This window comes from Stegostoma tigrinum, chromosome 4 (assembly GCF_030684315.1).
Source record: "Stegostoma tigrinum isolate sSteTig4 chromosome 4, sSteTig4.hap1, whole genome shotgun sequence".
Classification (NCBI taxonomy): Eukaryota; Metazoa; Chordata; class Chondrichthyes; order Orectolobiformes; family Stegostomatidae; genus Stegostoma; species Stegostoma tigrinum.
In genome coordinates this window covers 92,748,268-92,771,187 of record NC_081357.1, presented here as the reverse complement: position 1 = coordinate 92,771,187, position 22,920 = coordinate 92,748,268, and the positions used below count along the sequence as shown (strand labels likewise).

At 40.3% G+C, this 22,920-nt stretch overlaps 1 protein-coding gene across 2 annotated transcripts in view; it reads right to left on the bottom strand.

Annotated features, from left to right (window-relative positions):
- Nucleotides 1-22,920, bottom strand: part of dst (dystonin) — a 528,150-nt gene that overhangs the window by 83,395 nt on the left and 421,835 nt on the right. For both annotated transcript variants that reach the window (XM_048530258.2, XM_048530256.2), the window contains 4 exons: nt 20,611-20,730; nt 18,361-18,468; nt 16,831-17,049; nt 2,788-2,991 (listed from right to left, as the gene is read on the bottom strand). In XM_048530258.2, coding sequence (XP_048386215.2) covers nt 2,788-2,991; nt 16,831-17,049; nt 18,361-18,468; nt 20,611-20,730 — 651 coding nt within the window. The remainder of the gene's footprint in view (nt 1-2,787; nt 2,992-16,830; nt 17,050-18,360; nt 18,469-20,610; nt 20,731-22,920) is intronic.

Genomic DNA, 22,920 nt, shown 5'->3' with positions numbered 1-22,920 from the left:
AACAGGGACAGAAATACAAGGGGAGATGAACAGGGACTGACAGGGCAAGGGGGAATGAACAGGGACTGACAGTGCCTGGGGGATGAACAGGGACTGACAGAGCCTGGGGGATGAACAGGGACTGACAGAGCCTGGGGGATGAACAGGGACTGACAGAGCCTGGGGGATGAACAGGGACTGACAGAGCCTGGGGGATGAACAGGGACTGACAGAACAAGGGGGAGTGAACAGGGACTGACAGAACAAGGGGGAGTGAACAGGGACTGACAGAACAAGGGGGAGTGAACAGGGACTGACAGAGCCTGGGGGATGAACAGGGACTGACAGAGCCTGGGGGATGAACAGGGACTGACAGAGCAAGGGGGATGAACAGGGACTGACAGAGCAAGGGGGAATGAACAGGGACTGACAGAGCAAGGGGGAATGAACAGGGACTGAAGCGGCAGAAGGGAGGACAGAGACAGACAGGGTGAGGGGTGGGAAGAGGGACAAATAGGGTGAGGGGGACAACAGGGACACTTGGGGCAAGCAGGGTGGTAGAGAGACAGAGGAAAGAAGAGAGACAGAGGGGAAAGAAGGAAGACAGAGAAAATGTCAGGAAGAAGAAAGGCCAAGAGGAAAAGGATGCATTGGGGAGACAAGTGGGCCAGCAAAGTACAGGGTCACAACAAGTTTCAATGTCATAAAAGATGAAAGTTTATTGGTCACCTAACTTCAGAAACTAATGCCATATGACTCACAACTGGGAAAAATAGAATTCCAAATTAAGAGAACCTTTGGTGTTCATGCATTCAGTATAGCAAGCTCCACAAACATCTCTCCCTAGGGAGCATCAAGAAAGCTGAAAAGCCTAGAAGTGATTCACACTGGGCATCAGCATGTAAACTAGAGTGCACATGAGCATTTTCCACTGGTTTTCCAATACTTTTCAGCACAGTAAGGCAGACAAGCAGCTTCAAATGTTAAACTTGTAGGTCAGTAGCTTGGAAGAAGGGATATTAGAAAGCTGTTATTAAACATGGTGGCTTTTTTAACAGATGCATCTATCATATTGATAGCTAATGATCAAAGCTAACCACCAATTACTAGATCATATTTTTTAAACAAAATAATTAAATAAATTACAAACAACAATGTTAAAACTAATAAGGACAGGGGAAGAAACACACACACACACAATCACAAATGTGTAAGCTCACCTCCCAAACCTGGATGATCATTTTATGGCACAACACAATGTTTGGGAAAGGTTAAAAGATTTATTGATGATACGGGAGCAGAAAGGTGACAGTTCAGATGAAAGAAAAAAAAGAAAATAAAGGTTAATTTCAGAAATTTGTAATATAGAAAAATATGGAAGATAACCAAAAGAAAGGTATGAGTGGGTAAGTGGGTAAGTTGTTGGAGGTGATTCTGAGAGATAAGATTTACATGCATTTGGAGAAAACAAGAACTGATTAGGGATGGTTAGCTGGTTGGTGCATAGGATATAGTGTCTCATAAACTTGACTGAGTTTTTGGAGGATGTAACAGATTGATGAGGGCAGAGCGGTAGATGTTGTCTACACTGGCTTGATGGCAGGAGACAGAGGTGGTGGTGAAGGTGAGATAACAAGGTGCAGAGCTGGATGAACACAGCAGGCCAAGCAGCATCAGAGGAGCAGGAGGGCTGATGTTTTGCGCCTAGAGCCTTCTTCAGAAAATTGGCGAAGGGTTGTTTTTCTGACTGGTGGCCTGTGACCAGTGGTGTTCCACAGAGATCGGTAGTGAATCCACTTTTATTTGACATTTGTATGACAAAATTTGGATCGGAATTTAGGAGGAATGGTTAGTAAGTTTGCAGATGACACTAACATTGGTGGTATAGTAGGCAGTGAAGAGGGTTATTTAAGATTACAAAGAGATCTTCATCAATTGGGTGTATGGACTGAGGAGTGACAGATGGAGTTTAATTGGATAAATGTGAGGTGTTGCATTTTGGTAAAACGAACAAGGGCAGGCTTTATACAGTTAATGGTAGGGTCCTGGGTAGTGTTGTACAACAGAGAGAGCTAGGGGTTAAGGTACATAATTCTCTGAAATTTGCGACACAGGTAGACAGGGTGGTTAAGAAGGCGTTTAGCATGCTTTCCTTCGTTGGTCAGACCATCGAATATAGGAGTTGGGATGTCAAGTTGAGGTTATACAGGATGTTGATGAAGCCTCTTCTAGAGTACTTTGTTTTGGTAGCCCTGCTACAGGAAGAATAGGGGGAGGTGGGGTGCAAGGGTTTGGATTCAAAACTAGGGTGCATATTCTCAAGGTGAGAAGAGGAGCTTTTAAAAGGGATATGAGGGACAACATTTTTACACAGAGAGTGGTTTGTGTCTGGAATGAACTGCTAGAGGAAATAGTGGATGCAGGTTCAGTTACAACTTTTAACAGACGTTTAGATAAATATATGATTAGAAAAGGTTTGGAGGCATATGGCCCAAATACAGGCAAGTGGGACTAGTTTAGTTTAGGAATGCGGTCAGCATGGACTAGTTAGACTGAAGAATCTGTATGACTCTGAATGATATTACCTATTGAAAACATACTGGGCAAGAGGGTCATGGACAACAGAACAGGTTGTACCAACACTTTCTGTGGATTTCATGTCATATGGTATCACAAACTTCTGATCGGAATTGTTCAATTTTGTAGATACCACTTTAAGGGCTATCACATTCCACTTTAGTTAAATAGAGAGCAGTCATGTAGAAAATAATAGCAATCAGGTCAGTTTAATGGCTACACAGTTCATACCTGAGTAGATTGAGAAATGGCTTCATCCAGTGAGGTGGCTCTTCGCTTGACGTCATCTTTGATCTTACTGTAAAGTGCATCAGCTGCTGTGTACTTCTGCTGGATGCCTAAACCTTCCCGGGGGCTTAGCTCCAGTAACTGAGGTCCAGTTTTATTCATCTTATCAATGTGAGGTTTATGTTCTGCTATCAACTCCCGAAGTTGCTGAAATAGAATGAAGCATCTGTCAATATTTAAAACTAGCTTATTCCAACTAAAGCTGCCTTATCCTGTTAGGAAAACCTCAAATATTTAGTGAGTGGATAACAGCACCTTGCCATGTAGAGTTGTAAGAATGTACTGGACTTTAATATTAACAATGATAGGATAACATGTCAAATAAGACAAGAGATCTGTTTTGTTGATAAATTGCAAGCACAGTGAAGGATTTGACACCAGTTATGTTTCCAGAGTTCAGTTATGTCCTTTACATGCACAGAACTAATTATGATATAGTGCATACTGTGTCCAATTTTGGGCCCCACACCTCAGGAAGGACATACTAGCCCTGGAGCGTGTCCAGCAGAGATTCACACGGATGATCCCTGGAATGGTAGGTATAACGTATGATGAACGGCTAAGGATCCTGGGATTGTATTCATTAGAGTTTAGAAGGTTGAGGGGAGATCTGTTAGAAACTTACAAGATAATGTATGGTTTAGAAGGGGTGGATGCTAGGAAGTTGTTTCCGTTAGGCGGGGAGACTAGGACCCGTGGGCACAGCCTTAAAATTAGAGGGGGTAAATTTAAAACTGAAGTGAGATGACATTTCTTCAGCCAGAGAGTGGTGGGCTTGTGGAATTCATTGCCACGGAGTGCAGTGGAGGCTGGGACGTTGGATGCCTTCAAGGCAGGGATCGACAAATTCTTGATCTCAGAAGGAATTAAGGGCTACGGGGAGAGTGCAGGGAAGTGGAATTGAAACGCCCATCAGCCATGATTTAAATGGCGGAATGGACTTGATGGGCCAAATGGCCTTACTTTCACTCCTATGTCTTATGGCCTTATAAGTAGGCCATTCAGCCCAACTGGTCTATATGCTCCAGGCTTGGAGGGCTGAAGGGCCTGTTCCTGTGCTGTAATTTTTTTTGTTCTTTGCTTTGGTCACTGCTGCCTCTCAGCGCCAGGGACTTGCATTTGATTCCAGCCTCGGGCTATAGTCTGTGCGGAGTTTGCATATTCTCCTTGTGTCTACATGGGTTTCCTCCTACAGTACAAAGATGTGCAGGTTGGGTGGATTGGCTGTGGGAAATGCAGGATTACAAGGATGGGGGTGGGGTGCTCTTCAGAGGATCGGTGTGGACTCTGAGCCAAATGGCCTGTTTCTACGTTATAGGGATCGAATGGCTGTATTCAATGATCCTATGACTGTTTCTGCACTGGAAATGTTATGCAATATTTATTTAATAATTGTGAGTGCATTCATTTACGTATTTGGCCCTGTATCCTGTTAGGAATTGAATTAATCAAGGTGTGGGATTCTCTGTGTTCTACCTAGCACTGTTGATCGTTCTAGAGACCAGCATACAGCCATCAGAACTTTGCTGCAGTACCCTGTACCCTGTTGGTATTTCTAGATGCAAGTCAAACTTAATGAATAGAATCTGTATTTTTGCTGTTAGACACAGTGAAAGTTTCTCTCATCAATTAATCAGTACATCTCGTTGAAATTCCAGACATGGTCTTAATATTGTCTTTGAGAAGATTAGCCACTTGAGTTACACATCATTTTGTATTTCAACGTAAAATATTTTCTGCCAATGGTTTTGTGGCTTTGAATGCACATCATTTATAACGTCACTTCTCCTGTGCCTGATTTGCATATTCTCCATGAATAGTTGGTTATCCTGGAGCCAGTTATCATGACTGTACTAGGAGTTGTGGTTCCAAACGTTTGAGAACTGTATATTTTTCCCCACAAATTTATTAAGAGGCTTATAATGTGGAGAACTGAGTGTACACAGTAGCATTCACTCGGGCACACACAATACTTTGGGGTCCTTCTTGTTTGTTTCATGTGATCCCTTGTTGTGAGAGTTACCTGCAGCTTTCACCTGTATCTGAGAGAATCTTGATTAGGTATATATGCTGTCACTAGTTCCCCCTTGTTAGTGCTAGCTCAGAGGCTGCCTTGGACACAAGAAGTCTTAGGAGATAATGAAATGTGAGGCTGGATGAACACAGCAGGCCCAGCAGCATCTCAGGAGCACAAAAGCTAACGTTTCGGGCCTAGACCCTTCATTAGGAGATGTTTGTTCTTGAGTAACAAAAAGATTTATTAGCTAGTTGCAAGTCAGTAGATTACAGAACAGTAAGGAGGGAACTAGCTTGCATTGCTGGAATTCATGACTCTCCCCTAGAGATACCAAGTTAACCCAAATTATATGGCTGTTAACAGTAGAGGTAAGACTAACAGATCAGAACAGCTACAGCAGTCAACTCACTAGAACTGTCTCCACCCCGCAACGGTCATAGTAACCAGGGTCATTACAAGATGATTAGATAGGGTGGACAGTGACAGTCTTTTTCCGAGGATGATGACGTCAGCTTGTATGTGGGGGGCATAGCTACTAATTGAGGGGTGAGAGATTTAAGACAGATGTCAGAGGCAGGTTCTTTATTCAGACAGTGGTAAGGGCGTGGAACGCCCTGCCTGCCAATATAGTGAACTCAGCCACATTAGGGGCATTTAAACAGTCCTTGGATAAGCTGATGGATGATGATGGGAATAGTGTAGGAGGATGGGCTTAGATTAGTTCACAGGTCTGCGCAACATCGAGGGCCGAAGGGCCTGTATTGTTCTATGTTCTACATAAGGTCCTCCCTATTCTCTTCGTCTCACCCTATCAACACATTCTTCTCTTTTCTCTTTCACAAACTTATCCAACATCCCCTTTAAAGCATTCAAGCTATCTACCTCTTCAATTTCTTGTGGGAGTGAATTCAATATTTTATACCACTCTTTGGGTAAGCAAGCTGCTTCTGAATTTACTACTGGATCTCTTCATGGTTATCATATATTAATGATCATAAATTCCAGTCTCCCTCACAAGTGTAAACATCTCGAAACCAAAAAGGATATACAAAATATGAACAGAGTAGACTATAAGCCCTGTTGAGTCTATTTTACTCAAAAACCATAGCTGTGGTCTTGACTTAAATTGCACTTTGTCACCAGATCCACATCTCCCTGGATTTTTCTGAGTCCAAAAATCAAAAGACATCAGTCTTCAATATACTCAATAAGGGAATATTCACATCCCCTTGGGACAGAGAATTCCAAAAACTCTGACAGGTGTTGTTCCTCATCCCTTATCTGGAGTCCACGTCTGTGGTCTATACTCTCCAACTAGGGGAAACAGAATTTCAGTGCCTACCCTGTTAAGCACCAGCCCTACTGCTTACCCCTCATAAGGGTGAATCTCATCTTCGTCGGTGGTGTGAAACTAGTATGCAGTGAATTCACAGTTAATTTTTCATTGTGTTCAATCTTTCTTCCACTGAAGTTCACCGGATGATAGGTGAAACTGTTTATGTGGACAACATCATTGTTTGAATTTAAAAATGGTGACAACATTTTTCAAGTCAGTTGGAAATAAAAATGCATGGAAAATCAGATTTTGCCTAATGATTGTTCATCCTCTATACATATCAATGAGATCAATCTCATTCCACTAATATTCAAAGAGTTAAGTCCAATCTACCCAATCTCTCAATATCTTCCCGACCATAGGTCACCCTTTAATCTTCTTTTTTGAAGTACAAAGACCCCAATCTTTCCTGAAGGTTGTAATCACTCAGTTCAATCACCAGTACCATGATTTTGATGTGTACCGAGTTATGCAGTTCAATGTGGACGGTTCTCCCATATGTAGCTGGTCTAATTAGTAGGTTTGCAAATGATACTAAGATTGGTGGAATTGTGGATGGTGAGAGGGATTGTCAAGGATATAGCAGGATATAAATTAGTTGGAGGCATGGGTGGAAAAATGGCAGATGGAATTTAATCTGGACAGTTGTGAGCTGATGCAATATGGAAGGTCAAGTACGGGTCAAAATTCTACAGTGAATGGGAAAACCCTTAGGAGTACTAATATGCAGAGGTATCACTGAAGGTGGCAGCACAGGTAGCTATGGTAGTAAAAAAGATTAGGGCATGCTTGCCCTCATTGGAAGGGGCACTGAGTATAAAGATAGACAAGTTATACTGCAGCTTTACAGAACTTCAGTTAGGCTTAACTTGGAATATTGCACATAGTTCTGGTCACAACATTACCAGAAGGATGTGGACGCTTTGGACAGGATTTTACCTAGGAAGCAAGACTGCCCAGATTGAGCTTGTTTTCACCGGAAAGCAGGAGGTGAGGGGTGACCTAGCAGAAGTTTATAAGATTGTGAATGGCATGGATACAGTGGAAAGTATGAGGCCTTTTCCCTGGGTGGAAGGGTCAATTACTTGGGGACACAGGTTCAAGGCGCGAGGGGGCATCTTTAAAAGAGATGTGCGAGGCAAGTTTTTGGCATAAAGGGTGGTGAGTGCCTGGAAAGCACTGCCAGAGGAGGTGGTGGAAGCAGACAAAATAGCAGCATTCAAGAAACATCTGGACAAATATATGAGTAGTAAGGTAATAGAGGGAAATGGATCCTGTAAGTGAAGACAGTTATAGTATGGAAGGGTAAATGTGTCTGCGCAGGCTTGGAGAGACGAAAGGCCTGTTCGTGTACTGTACAGTTCTTTGTTATCTAGATATCCCTGTTTAAATAATGAGGACCACTTAATAATGTGAAAATATTTCTCTCATCAAAAATCAGGAAGAAGAAATATTGCTCACTTTACATGAAGCTTGCTGTAAATCCAAGTTCCAATAAACCTACTTTCTGCACGAATGTTTAACTAGTGATTGGCTGGACCAATAGTAAACACTTAACTACTGTAAAACAAAAAAGTTGAAAACTGCACAAAATAAGCATCCTCGAAAAATCTCTAATCTTCATTTCCAACACTTAAATGACCAGAGAAAACTGCATTCTTAAATTGTCTTTCACAACCAGCAGATGTCCAAAGGCAGTTTATAGCCAATTAAGTATGTCTTAAGTGTTGTCATGTGGAAACATCACCTAATCTGCACTCATGAAGGTCCCACAACAACAATGAGATATTAACTAGATAATCTTGATTTTGGTGATGATTGAAGGAATACATATTGTGCGGGACACCAGAAGGAGGCTCGCTAGATTTTTAAAATGTTTTAGAATAGGATAACTTAGGCCCTTGACTGGCATTTGAACCAACAACTTTGTGACCCTAAAGGCAAGTGTGCTACCAACTGTGCCACAGCTGACTCCTGACCAGGGAATAAATGATTTTAAGATCACATCTATATGTTAGTTATAGTACTTTTTAAAAAATACATTGAAAATCAAATTCAATGAAAGTAGAGAAGTAGCAGGAAAATGGTGGAAGGAATGTAGGGTGGTGGCACAGATTGCTCTTCCAAAGAGACGGTGTAGGCATAATGGTGAGAATGGTTTCCTCTTGTGTTCTTACAATTCTCTGAGCCCTTAGCAGCAAGAGTTATGAAAAATAGGTGCTTTCTCGATCTTAATTTGAAATTAAAATGAGACACGTCCAATCTAGAAGCTGACCAGTTAATTGAAAACGAAAAAGGAAGATGGGAGTATAGGAATAGGACAGTGAGCTCCACTGTTTTGTTTGCCATGACAATCATCAATTCTAATTTCTTGCAAATGGTTGATAGCTTTTTATGCAAGTGTATAAAATTGGAATACAATATCTTCTACAAAAACATGATACACAATTCCAAAATCCAAATAATAAAAACAGCTCTAGAAAGAGGAATTTGGCAAATCATCATCATTCAATTTGTGCATTCAAGCGTTTTGTTGACCAAACTAATTCTACATATGCAACTTTGATGACCTCTGAATTCACTGGTGTACATGTTCTGGGGAGCCAATGAGAACAGTCATAGCCTGGCAGTGTTCCAGTTTATGACCCACTTAAAATAAAAGAGAAATTCAAACAAACCAGCTCTTTGAAGTGGATGGGTGAAGGCTCTAGGTTTGGATCTAAAATCGGAAACAGAGTCATTTCCTGTAACTTGCACTAAACCAAGAGATTTATCTAATTAAACTGAATAGGAGAGAAATAGTATTTGTGAAGAAAGGACAATGTATTCATTAACATGGGTTGATACACAATTCATTCGCCTGCTGCAGAAGATATAACAGTCCATAAACTGATACTTTCAACAAAATGTACATTGTCAAGGTCACTTAAATCATCCTAATTGGCTAATTAGTTTCATGAAAAATAATTACATCAGAACATGTGCATAATACACCACGGTGTCAGCATGAGAAAGTATGCAATACATTTATCTGAGGACCAAACACAGGGAATAGGAGCTTTTGCAATCAGTTTTTTGGGACTTCTGCAGATGATTTTTCTCATGCCCTAAGTAACCCAGGTCTCAAAGGCAAACCAACGCCTCGCTTGAACTTGTGAGACATGGGGGGCCAAATGAGAAGAGCTAAACACAGAAACTTGTCACTTTTGTTTCTTTGGATTTTCTTTTTGTTTTATGTGCAGATGTGAGAGTTCAGACAAAAGATATTTCTCCAAAAGCAAGTAACTACTCGTTTTCCACCAATTACACTTGCTCACAATAGTATGAAACCTTAGTCACACAGTGCCACGTGCATATCCCAGTCAAAACCATAACAAACTAAAAAGTCATTCATATACCTACAGAAAGGTAAACAACTTCTTTGTTTTTGTAAACTGAAACATTATACAGTAAGCTTCAAAGGTACAACAGTCTGCAGGGGTTATCAGACAAGTGTTGTCTTTGCTTCACCTACCTTAATTTGTTAATATTTATAGTAATGTACATCAATTCTGTCTGACAGCTGAGTGAGCTCAGTGAATGTTAACAAATGCATGCAACAGGGAAAGCAACATGTTGCCAGGTCTGGATTCTTTCTGATGTACAAAGATCAACAGATCTGCAGCTAATTTTGCAGCAGGCAGTTGTCAAGGACGTTGGACAATGGGATCACTTTGAGTAAATGTGCTTTTAAGCTGACAGGGGCAGTTCATAATACAGAGTCAGAGGCTGTAGGCAAAAATACCTCCACTATATTAAACTCTGGTGAATCCTAGGCACCATCCCTTCAGACAGGTGTCAAGGCATTAACAGGGTGAAGAGAAAATCAGGAATGGAACCAGGCATGCAAGAATTTCACAGACTGGTGATGCAGCAATTATTCTCCTTAGAGAAAAGGTTTAGGGGTGATTTCAAAGATGCATTCATATTTGATGGGATCTGATGGTATGAATTGGGATAAACTGTTTCTATTAAGAGGTATTTCAAAGAATAGAGGTCACATTCATCGAGACTGGCAAAAGAACGCAGGATGAGAATATGTGATGAGGCGGGCTGTTTTAACACAGTTTTGTTAAGATTTAGAGTGCACTGCCTTAAAAAGCAGATCAGTTGTTACTTTTGAAAGGAAACTGGACAAAACCTTCAAAAAGGGGGAAGAATCTGCACAGTATTTGGCAGGGTGGGGGAGGAGGGAAGCAGGGGAGTTGGATTGACTGGACAGTTCTTTCAAAGTGCTGGTAGAAGCATGTTTGTGTGAATTGCCTTGTTCTATGCTATATGGCTGTAGTAAATTGTTCAGAGCTTTTGATGGATTCCAGATTGAAAGATCTCTTAACAATTGTGGAGATAATGTTCAATGCTGGTCACAGCAGAGGCACATTTTACAGCAACGAAGAAAGGGAGTTATTTTAAAACAAGAATACTTAAGATAGGAGTTGGGAAAGGACAAAAGCAAATGAGTTAACTTTTTCTTTGATGTGAACGAATGAAGATCAAGCTTATGAAATAAATTTTATGGTAATTGGAGTTGCTGTTGAAGCTCACACACACTTTTCCACATCCCTTTTTTTAAAATTGTGAAATTTTAAATGTACTGTTGTTGTCATCAGTTTTGGTGACTGTGTTTCCAGTTCTGAACACTCTATCATCGTGTTGTGATGACGAGCACATGTAACATGACGACTCAAACTGTTCCTTCACCCTAACTCCCTGCAGCCTTAGGAAGTAAACATCCTCATAGGTTAAGTTGAGCTGATATTGATCAGAACACATCAGCAGAAATTACAAAAAGTGCTCAGCAACTGCAGTGAACTCAACACTTCACAAGAAGAACGAGTTCTCTGACTCCCAAACATTTTGAAGAAACTTGGATTTCACTCGAGATGAGGAAAGCATATTTGCCAAAGTGGAAAATAAATTTTATAACCTAAAAAGGCGAAACCCCTGAATAGTTTGGAAGCCACAGGATGGGGCAATGAAAAGTATGCTGATTTTGTTTTTGGAAAATAGTTCATTTTATTAAATATAAACACTTCATAAAGTGTTATGAAATATACAGATTTTGATGCCAACACCTGTTGCATGAGCCAGACTAATGTCAGTCCAAGCTTATGCTGGGACAGGCAATGTAAATGAATTGCAGGTTCTAAGAGTACATACTTATATTAGATTACTAGTAATATGTCCTCCTCCAATAAAGAGGATTGTCACATAATGATTTAATGCGCACATTGAAAAATGCCAGAAAATGCCAGAATTCATTATTTTGGAGGTAGTAGCATGATGTTTAGAAAGTCATGTTTCAACTGGCAAAGTCATCACAGTTTTGTGAAATCATGACTGACGAATTTATTACAGTTAGTTGAGGATATTACAAGCAAGGTGAATGAAGAGGAGCTCAGCTGTGTACTATATCTGAATCTCCAAAAAGCATCAAATAAAGGCACCATATAAAAGTTACTAATAGACCGCTCATAATATTTGGGATAAAATGAATAGAGGATTGGCAAACTAACAGGAGGCAGAAAGTTGGGATAAATGGGTAATTTTCATATTGGCAAATTGCAATGAGTGCAATGTCTTTGGGCAATGGGTTCAGCTGTATTTGAACCAAGTGTGTTAATACCAAAATAGGCAGAAAAGTATCTGTGAGAAGACAAGAAGTGACATAGACATAAAGTGAATGGATAAAAACAAAAGGCAGCTGGAGCGTAATGTGGGAAAACATGAGATCTTCCCCTTTGGTAGGAAGAATAGAAAAGCTGAATATTATGTAAAGACAGACTTACTGCAGAATGTGCCATTACAAAGGTTCAAGCACAGGTACTACAAATAATTAGGAAATCAAATGCAATGCTGGCCTTTATTGCGAGGGATAGAGTTTAAAAGTCAGGATGTCTTGATACAACTGTACAGGGTACAGGTGAGATTATCCTGAGAGTATTCAGTACAGGCTTTGTCTCTTTATTTAATGAGGAATATACTTGCATTGGAAGCACAAGATTCACTAAGATGATTCTTGAGATGAAGGGGTTATCTCTTGAGGAAGGCTGAGTAGGTATCAAGACTCAGTGGCACAGTGGTTGGCACTGCTTCCTCACAGCACCAGAGACACAGGTTTGATTCCAGCCTTGGGTGACTGTCTATACTATATAGAGTTTACATGTTTTCCCAAGTTTAAGTGGGTTTCTACCAGGTGGTCTGGTTTCCTCTCAACAGTCCAAAGATATAAAGATTTGGCGGATTAGCCATCCAAATTGCTCTGTAGTGTGCAGGATTAGCCATGGTAAATGTGGGTCAGGTGGAATGCTCTCCAAAAGGCCAGTGTCGTTGAAAGGGGTAGAATGGCTTCATTCTGCACTGGAGGTATTCTACACTCCTTGGAGCTGAAAGCCATTAAGAGATTATTTTTTATTGAAAAATATAACATTTTAATGAACTTGACACAATGGATGCTGAAAGGATATTTCCTATCATTTCCTGGAGGAATCAAGAACCAGAAGTCAAAGTTTAAACAAAAATAATCTCCTATTAAGATACAGATTAGAAAAAAGATCAGGGTCACAGACCTTTGGAATTCACTTCCCCAGAAAGCAATGTCTGGATCATTCAGTCAGACTGATTTTTGATTAAAAAGGGAGCTGAGAGTTGGGCCAGGAGTGGTGAGGTGAGCAGGGGCAGGAATTGAGGTCACAATTACATTAAATGCGATTTTATTGAACTTCACGTCCTTATGGGGCAGTGGTATGACACGTCCAGGCTGACCCAATTGAGCTCCAAACAGCTGGCTAAGAGCTGATAGTAAGCTTCTTGGTGGATTACTGAAGGCTTGCCTCACCAGAAGCAGTCAGCCAATAGAGACTTGCTGCTTTTGGAGCCTGGTGATCATTGCTGGACGTTGGTTTTCAGGGACCTAGCTGCAAGATGGTAGGCCCTATGAGAATGTGGGGTTGTTGTGGGAAGAATTAGTTCAGTGACAAAGTCAAGGCATAGATTTCAGTAACCAACCCTTTGCCATAACCTCATCCCTGATTTGTACGAATAGAGGACACCACACAGTGGCAAATAGACGCTTTGTAGACATTTTCTGATCAGTCTATTCAGGGATGTCATGACCGACCTCGGGAGCAGGTGTTATTTGAACATAGGTCTCCTGGCTCAGTGGTCGAGACACTACCACTGCACTATGAAGTTATGGAAACTGGAAGCAGGAGTAAGCTGTCAAACCTGCTTTGCTCTTCAACAAAGTCATGTGTAGTGTAACTGTGACCTTAATTCCACTTTCCTGCACCTGCTCATCCCACTGCCCCCAATCCTAAGTCTCAACTCCCTTTTTAATCAAAAATCAGTCTGACTCAATGATCCAGATTTTGCTTTCTGGGAATAAGAATTCCAAAGATCAGCAACCCTGCAATTTCCCCTAATTTCTATCTTAATAGAGACTCGTATTTTTCAAACTTTGACTTCTGGTTCTAGCTTCTCTAACGACAGTAAATATCCTTGCAGCATCCACTGTCAAGCCTAAAGAATGGCTGCCCCTACACTTAATGCTTAGAACACTCAATCTGAGCAATGGTATTCATTCTGAGGGATTTCACCAATCAGTGCCAAGTATAATGAGACTGAGACATGCTGAACTGTGATAGTGTGAATAGATTTAGGCTTCTATTACAGCTAGTTTAGCACATTTGCTAATGTCATACTTTATTTGTTTTGCAACCAACTCAACGTGTAAGAATTGTTTTAAACATATCATAAATTAACCACGATCAAAGCACTGAAAAGCTCCTGGAAATTTTGTGACATTGACAAGTAGTGTTCTAGAACAAGAACAACTAAACATCTGCATGGTCAAATATTTCCTTTTAAGGGTGTTGAAACATCAGTACTTACTGTCATCAAACAGTCAGCGTTTCAAAAAAAGAGAAAATCCTTCATACTGCTAATACAAACGATAATTGCAGATAATTTGTCATCCTGTGCAACTTGTGATAATTCAGACATTTGGTGAGTGGCCAAATGGTTCAACTGGGTTCCAAGAATATCAATCATTCATCTTGATCTCACTTCCTTAAATTCTATTGCTCTTTTCCCTAACTTGGTTTCTTCGTCAGTTGAATGTACAACTTCATAGTGAGTATAGAAGGCGGAGCCAGTTCACGGCCCAGTCTCTCCTACTCAGAATCACCACTGTAGTAATGGAGCCCTGGCACCAAGCCTCTCAAACAAGTATTTGGGAATTGGCTGAATTTATCCTTCCAATCAAGACTGCAACCTTTTCATAACTCAACTTAATGACGAGTCTTCACATTAGTTATGAAAGTAGGTGTTCAAGGGCTATTTCATGTTGTAAGAACTAGACATATTTTATTTGGAACCATAAACAGGAAAGGAATAAAAGTTTGGACTGCTCTTTTGCAGAAAATGAGCCAGTTTTTATAGATATATGTATATCTAATTCAAAGGGAAAACAGAACTGTGGGGTCACTCCAATGTCACTGGGAAAAATATAACTTTTCTGAAAGCTGAAACTTGATAACGCTGGCATTCGGTGTGGTTGGGGGAAAACAAAGTAACTGCCCAGTAATAGGGTTTCAATTGGCAGTGCACTGTGTCAGTGAGTTCAGTTGGGGCACAAACCTCCAAAAAGCTTGACAGCAAGCTGACCTCTCTTTTTAACTGGAAACAAAAAAACACAACAACTTTGCAAAGGACATTTTCTAAATCAAGTCAAGATCTAGGTCCACACAGACTGGTTACTGAACTCGAGGTTATTGTGGTCAACAACATTTCATAATGGAATTGCAGAAGCCAAAAAGCAAATTCTAAGAAAGTCATCTATTTCCACATTTTGCTTGAATTTGGATACACACATTTGTACCTTTGTTTGAATATTTTTTCCACCAACAATATTCCTAAAAAAGCTGCATCATCTGTCTGTACAACCTACATGTGAATGAATTTAAAGGAAGTATAGCTTAAATTGTTTTTAAATTGTTTTCCCACATCTTAAAGGATAAGTTTATCATGATAAGTTTGTTTTTTTTGTTCATTGATGAAACCTGGTTGAGTTTATTTTATTTCACATAGAGGTTATGATCAGGTATTAACTGGCTTAAAGACTAAATTGAATGCATTCACATTTATGATGGTTAATGGAATAGTGGGGCTTGATTTCAAGTTCAGTATTCCCATGAGGGTGGTGATAATGCACGGAACTCTAATGAGGGTTTTGAAGTGCAATGACACCCTTACAGGCAGTTAAAATCATTAGATGAAATTGAGAACAACAACCTTGGTCAATATCTCCTCTGCTTTGTCCAAAAGCAGCATCAGAAGACTATTCAAGTTGAGATTAGCAAACAACAAACCAGGAACAGAACTTGAGGCTACTGTGGTCTGGACTGCAAAGCTCTTCATGCAATAAAAAAAATTATACAGCACAGTGATAGCCCATTGGGTCCATGGTGCTCTTTGAAAGAGCTATGCCATAGTCCCACTTACTCATGGCCCTGCAAATCTTTCATCTTCAAGTGTACATCTCATTAACTTTAAAACTTTTACTGCACCTGTTACCACAAACATTTGGAAATACAATCCAGATCATAACTCAGTGTGTAAAACAATTCAATAAACCCTGTCCAATTGTTGTAAATCTATGTTGTCTGACAACATAAACAGGTTCTTCCAATTTACTGTGGTAACAGCTTTTTGCAATTGTACTCATCTGGATGGCCAAATGAATAGGAAGGATTTCGTGGGATATGGACCGAATGTTGGTAAATGGGAGTAGGTTAATTTAGAATATCTGGTCAGCATGGACAAGTTTGACTGAAGGGTCTATTTCCATGAATGTACAGATCAATGACTCTAATTAAATCTCCTCTTGATCTTCTATAGTCTGAGGGTAAAAAAAAATCCCAGTCTCTCCCAATCTCTTCACTTTAACTGAAACAATTTGCCTGATTATGTAATATCAGGGGTAGCTACTGAACTTTATCATATGAAAATTAATTAAATATTAACATTTAAAACACACCCTATCATTTGGTGCCCTTACTAGCAGACAATAATGACAAAATTATCCCTAAAGCAAGTGAAAATTTTCTTTCCCAAATTTATGGATAACAGCTTTATTTTCTCTGTATATTACCATTGGTATTGCTCATATACCTATAGGAACTCACTTATCAATATATGTGCATTTTTCTCATTCACAGCAATGTGCACCTGTATCATGCCCTTCACAATTGTAAAGTATCACAAGGTACTTCCCAAGAAACTGTCAAAAAACCACATTAAGACAGTGAAAGATGTTGCCTTAAGAGAGAAAGCAAGAGAGAGAGAGAGAGATAGAGAGAGACAGAGAGAGTGAGAGAGACATACACAGTCAAACAAAGACACTATATGACTGACAGGGTGGAGATGTTTAGAAATGAAGCTCCAGAACAGCAAAACTTCTAGGTCAAAGTAGTTTCCAACTTGTATGTTGTTTTATGTCCTGAAAATAGCAAAGGAGTCAACACAATCTAAAGGAAGTTCAGCCAAGGACAGTAGCATGCAGAGAATGTACATAATGCAGCTATTCCCTTACCCGAAGCTCTTCCTGCTGTTGCTTTAACATCTCGAATTCAATGGCTGGTGTGGGTAACTGCGTAATTAACACTTTGGTCTCTTCAAGCCATGGCCAGAGCTCTTCGTAGGTCTCACAAAACTGGCTGACCAAAGATTGAGCCCGTTCCAGCTGCAAGTATCTTTCTGCATTCATCTGGCTGATCACCTCATATTGTTTTTGAAGCATGTCCAGTTTGTTCTACATTACAAACAAAGCATTTTAATTAACTGAACTCACCTTAACAAAACTAACACTGCATCCACAAGAAAAGCTTACATATATCTGGTGTCTTTAACAGAGAACAACATTTCAAGGTGTTTAACATGGGCAATAAGAAATACAATTTGACATTAAGCTACATCAGGACAATACTCTGATAGGTGGCTAAACATTTGGTCAAAGGAATATGTTTTAAGAAGCATCCAAGGTAACAGAAATGGAGTTGTTTTGGGAGGGTATTCCAAAACATAGAATCTTTTTGAAGTTCAGTGAAACTATCTCAGCGAGGAAATTTTTTATCACTCTTGGGTGGGGGAGTAGAGAACAAAAATTCCGAAAGCTAATGGGGCAGTAGAGGTGAGGTGTCCAAAGGAGTTAGAGGAGTAGGTGGTGATGCTAAGGTGTGGTTTAATGATTAAAGTCACACCACAAATCTTGATGCCTTGGCAGGGCTAGTAGTGAAAAAGGTAGCCACAGGACAGACTTTCTTTTGGCAGAAATGTTACCATTGACCCTTGGCCAGTTTTCCATTAAAGCCATAATTTTGATGCAATTGTAGACAATAAACTGAAAGGGTCACATTCAATGAACAAACACGAGAGAGATAGAGATAGGTGGGTGCCAGATGATTCACTGGCAAGTGTCCACAAGGTCAGCAGCAAGAGGGGAAATTTTTTCAGACTTAGGCCTAATGGGCAGCTCAACAAGAGAGCAGGATTAGGTATTCATACTGAGCCAACACCATGTCATTTGAAGGGTTGCCGAGAGTGACACAGAGGGAGGAGGATGCTGTTGCTTTACCTTATTGGGAATCAATGCCGGTATAGTGACATGAGAGCGGGAATGCCAACGAGAACTGAGGGATTGGGACAAGGATTTAACATGAAAGACTACATGAAAGACAAGAATTGTTAGGAGGGGTGGAGGATGGATAAAGAAGAGGTTAATGGGGAGAAAAAATAGAAAAGGAAGTGATGCGCTCAAATTCAAAGCAGCAGTCAAAGTGTGCAAGCAAATGGACTGGAAAACACAAGTTATATATAAATCTGGTTAGGAATTAATATAAGGAGCACATACTTCCTGACAGCAAATAGGTACTAGAGACAGAAGTCAACAGGTAGTGGTCAGGAGTTGTTATCAGACATCTACATCTTGTCGTGGGATAAAGTTGGTATAGCAACTACCTCACTTTCTCATTTTGCTGCTCAAATCAAAACATTTACTGTTGGAACTCACAAAAGTTCAAACAAAAAGTAATTAATACTTAATTCCTTTTGTTCATTCACGTACGTTCAAGGATGCTTTCTCCTCTTCAGTGCAGGAACTCATAATTTGATCTCCATTTGCAACAATTTCATCGATTGTATCTTTGTGTCGCAAAATATCCATTGAAAATGCCTTAAAACACAGGGTATAACATCTGCATTTATCACAAATTGATTTTTTTTTGTTACATACACATTGCGATGCTAAGGAGAAGTATTTTAAAGTATCTGCACATGAATTAAATGAGAGTGTGAAAGTAGTACAAAGTACTGGAGCAGTCACCTTGGGATATCTGTAGTCCTGGTCAATGTAAAGTTCAACCTCCTCTGGGTTTTAAGTGGAAGATTCAACTTGAAATAAGTTAAGAGCATGGCATCTTGAGAAAAGACCCTCTTGCTCACCATTCATCATCCTAGTCACATGAGACAACATTCATGGAGTTTTTGATTGATCACAGTGTTTACAACATACCCAGACAAGAGGCTAGGTTTTCCTTTGCCCATGGGGGCAGGAATAGGTGTGACACAATTTGAGAATTATACATTCCTTATGGTGACACTGAATACGGCCACCTTTGGGACAGTTTGCAGTTTTCAAAAGGGCCTTGTGAGTAAGAGGAAATGGGAAAGTTGCTCACCAACAGTTTACAGCCCCTTAAACTCCTTAACGAGTTAGCCAAGTGGACTAGCTAGAACGGAATGTGATTTTCAATATTTCTTTTGAATAGAGTTGAATTATGTAGTAAATGCCAGAGCACAGCTGGTTGGATCACCATGGGACAAACAGAAGTTCACTTCTATTTGTGTTTTTTGTTTTCTGAAATTTCAGGGTTTCTATGTACTGTCCCTCCACTGAGCAATCATGGCAACTACATGCCATGTTTATCCCTGCTCTTTCTTTACAACCTGCCTAGTGTCCTCAGCAAGAGTCCTACCTCTTAGAGGCATGTGATATCTCTATTTGGGCACTTAACTATTTTTGATCATTTGGACAAATGTTAAGCTACGCAGGGATGCTGCAGTTCAGATGTGGTGTCGGGGCCAGAATTCATGAGGGTTGCATCAGGGTTCCTGATCTTGTGGTGAAAATCTTCCCCCAGGTGAGGAAGTCACCAACAATTGCGAGATTTGGAAACCATCAGCCCGAAGTTACTTGCTCCTCCCAAGCTTGTTACAATTACCATATCTCCAATAGCATATAACTGCTCCTTTCCAAATGAAATCTATCAAACTGGATTGGTATGGTGGCTCGGTCATTAGCACTGCTACGTCACAGTGCCAGGGACCTCGGTTCGATTCCAGTCTTGGGTAACTGTCTGTCTGGAGTCTGCACATTCTCCCTGTGCCTGTGTGGGTTTCCTCTGGTTTCTTCCGTTTCCTCCCACAGTCCAAAGATGTCCAGATTACGACGGCTGGCTATGCTTAATTGCCCTGTAGTTTACAGCATAGGTGGATTAAATATGTGGTTATGGGGATCTGGTGGATGCTCTTCAGAAGTTCAGAGAAAACTTGCTGGGCTGAATGGCCTCTATCTGCACTGCAGGGACTCTGTAATATTTCAAATGATCACAACTAACAGCTTCCATAGTCTTCCTGTTTCACTGATTGACAAATGACTCAATTAAGTATTATTTTTCCTGACTAGTTTTTCAATTTATTTCCTTCATATTGTCTGAACCTTTGGCAAATGTCTAAAGTTAATGTATAAAATTTTATTCGAATCAGATTCCATCAATCCTAGGCTGTCTGAGGTGGACAGATACTGAGCAAGTGAAACATTCCTTTCCATGCGGTCGCGTTTTCCTCAAACAAACATTTTGATGGGTTGTTCCATGAGATTTTCCTGCATAAAGTTAAGAACTACAGAGCACAGATCCATTGTGCAGTAGATGGTTTAGAACTCTGACGGATAAAACAATAAAAAAAGGGCACTGAGATGAGTGCATACCTCTGCCTTGCTCTGTGGCACTGGGCAATAGCTAGAGATTATCACTCTGCTGACACAGGGCACTGGGCATTGAGCTTTGCAGCACCAATACACAGGGAAAAATGTACAGAGACTCAAACTCTCACACTACTTGTTTAAAACAATAAGACAATCTGCAACTATCAAATATCAAAAAGAAAAGACTGACCTGTACTCATTCAAAATAAAAACAAGATACTGTACAGACAGTGCAATTTTTCCTTCCACAAAAGTTGACAACAGACCTGCTAACTGAATACATAGACATCTGTGGAAGGGGATATAAAGCTTTTCAGTACATCACATTACCTTTTGAACTTGTAACTCAGCAGAGGTCTGGTCTTGTTCAAGTCTAATGTCACCGAGTGATCTGAGCTTCTTCTCTGTTTCTGTTATCCAGGCAATCTCTGCATCTGCTGCTTGTTCAAACTGGTGAGGAGGAACAAGAAGGATAGTCAGTTACAGAATGAAGTCACCTTGAAGTGAAACAGTAATTTTTGCTTCAACCTTACAGCCTCCCTCATCAATGAGCATTCCCAAGCCATTTGTTTCCTGTGACTGGGGATCATGTGCGTGTGGGGGCTGTGTGGGTTGGTGTGCATGTATGTAGGTGAGGACTATTGCCATTTTCATATGAGTGGCAGAAAAGCAGTGCTGTCCAATCTTCCCATTTTTAAAACTCTTACCACTTTACCCCTCTATCACCACTCTACTTATGATCACCATGGACCTGGAATCAGGGCTCTTATATGCATCTTCGTACATGTCACTTGGTCCATGGGATCTCCTGGACTGCTTTCCATTACCTGAGGGGGTCAAAGAGAATTAGATTCTACGTCAATTTCCCTAAGCAGCCTGGGTTTTCTCCTATGGCTTCTGCCTCTGCCTGAAACTGAAATGGCTGTGCCATGATCCAGACATGATAGTGTGGGGCAGGCTCATTCTGTCATACCACTCATACCACTGCTCAAACCATTGGTTAACTGACAAGCAAAGTGACACAATGTAACATGCTACAGCCACTAAAAAGACCCCTTTCAATTTTTAACCAACCATTGTTACCCTCCTCAGCACAAGTAGCCATGCCAGTTATTCTCAAGAATATCTGCTGCTGATTATCAGGAAGGATTGCCTTTCTGGCATCGAGTCTCCACTCATCGAGTCTCAATATGCCTTGCGCTCTGTTGAAAGGATCAAAGACCTGAAACAACGTCATTTCTCTCCTGACTCTCCATTCAGGATGCTGCCTGATCTGCTGAATTTTTCAACTTCTTGTAGATTTCAGCATCCTACAGAATTTTGCTTTAACTCCTTGTAATTCTAAAGTTCCACCTAAGGTACCTCTTTAGAGGCTCAGGAGTTCCAGTTAGAGACTAACAATGGGAGCCAGTCCTAATGTTCTGATTGACTCCAGCTTTAGTGTCTAGGATACTTCCTTCTCCATACTTTGTGCACAGGAGTCCATCTACAGTATTATGCAGTCTCAGTATTACTTCTGGAAATACGAACTCAACCAGTTTGGCAGCAATCAAGAATATTGTTTTGTCGGCCTTCTCAGAAGTGAACCTTAACCTTCACTGATCTGCTTGTAGTTCAGCTTTTGACAACACTCAAGCAGCTTAGGTTCTTCGTAGTAAATAACATGGTAACATCATCATAAAAAGCCATTTTCATTATTCTCCGTAGTCCCAACATACTGATGGTTAGGGTGAAATATGTCCTACCTAAACACAATTAGCTTGTCACATATCAACATGTCAAACTGAAATAATGTGTAATATATACCAACTGTGTAATTAAATGGGCTCATTATTCACCTCTGACTTCATCATATGCCTTAGTAATTCAACATTTCAGAAAGAAAAGAAAGACTTGCATTCATAATCTCAGGACGTCCCAAGGTGTTCTACAACCCAAAAGAAGCAACAATTATAGAAACATATATTAAAAAGTTCAAAAAATGTGATTGGACTCATCAATTGCCCTACATTATAGCAGTCACTACCTTTCCATTAGTGCTTGATTGGCTGTGAAGCACGATGAGAAATCCTTTGGTCATGAAAAATGATCTATAAATGGAAGTTCTTTCTTTTGCAATACACAATTCTAGGTTACACTTTTACAACATTTCCTGGTTCTCTATAGTTTAGACATTGGCTGTGTGCTCTTGGCTTCATCAATCTAGCAGTAATCTCCATGTGTTTATGTTTACAGCACTGGACCACGGTAAGATAGCTATAATTGAAATCACACTATATTAAGACTTTATTAACTGAATCCATGGAAAACAATTGTAAGTCCCACGAGGCTCCAAACCAAATAATATTGTACAATTTTAGGTGATTCTTGCATAGTCAGCTTTTTTTTACAGAATGTACATCATTAACTTCTGATGCAGTGTACCAATGGATACTGATTTTGTTTGAAACGCTAGTCCTTCATGTCACTCCAGTGGCTTTGCGATATTTGATGAACATTATGACAGGAAAATCCATACTAATGTGTCCCAGCACTCTGCTGTATGCCGGCAATTTGAGCTGAATTTAAGTGCCATTTCCTGTGCTGTCTGTGTGGGCCTGCAGAGTCAACCCATAATACTGATACAAGAAGTGCTGGCTG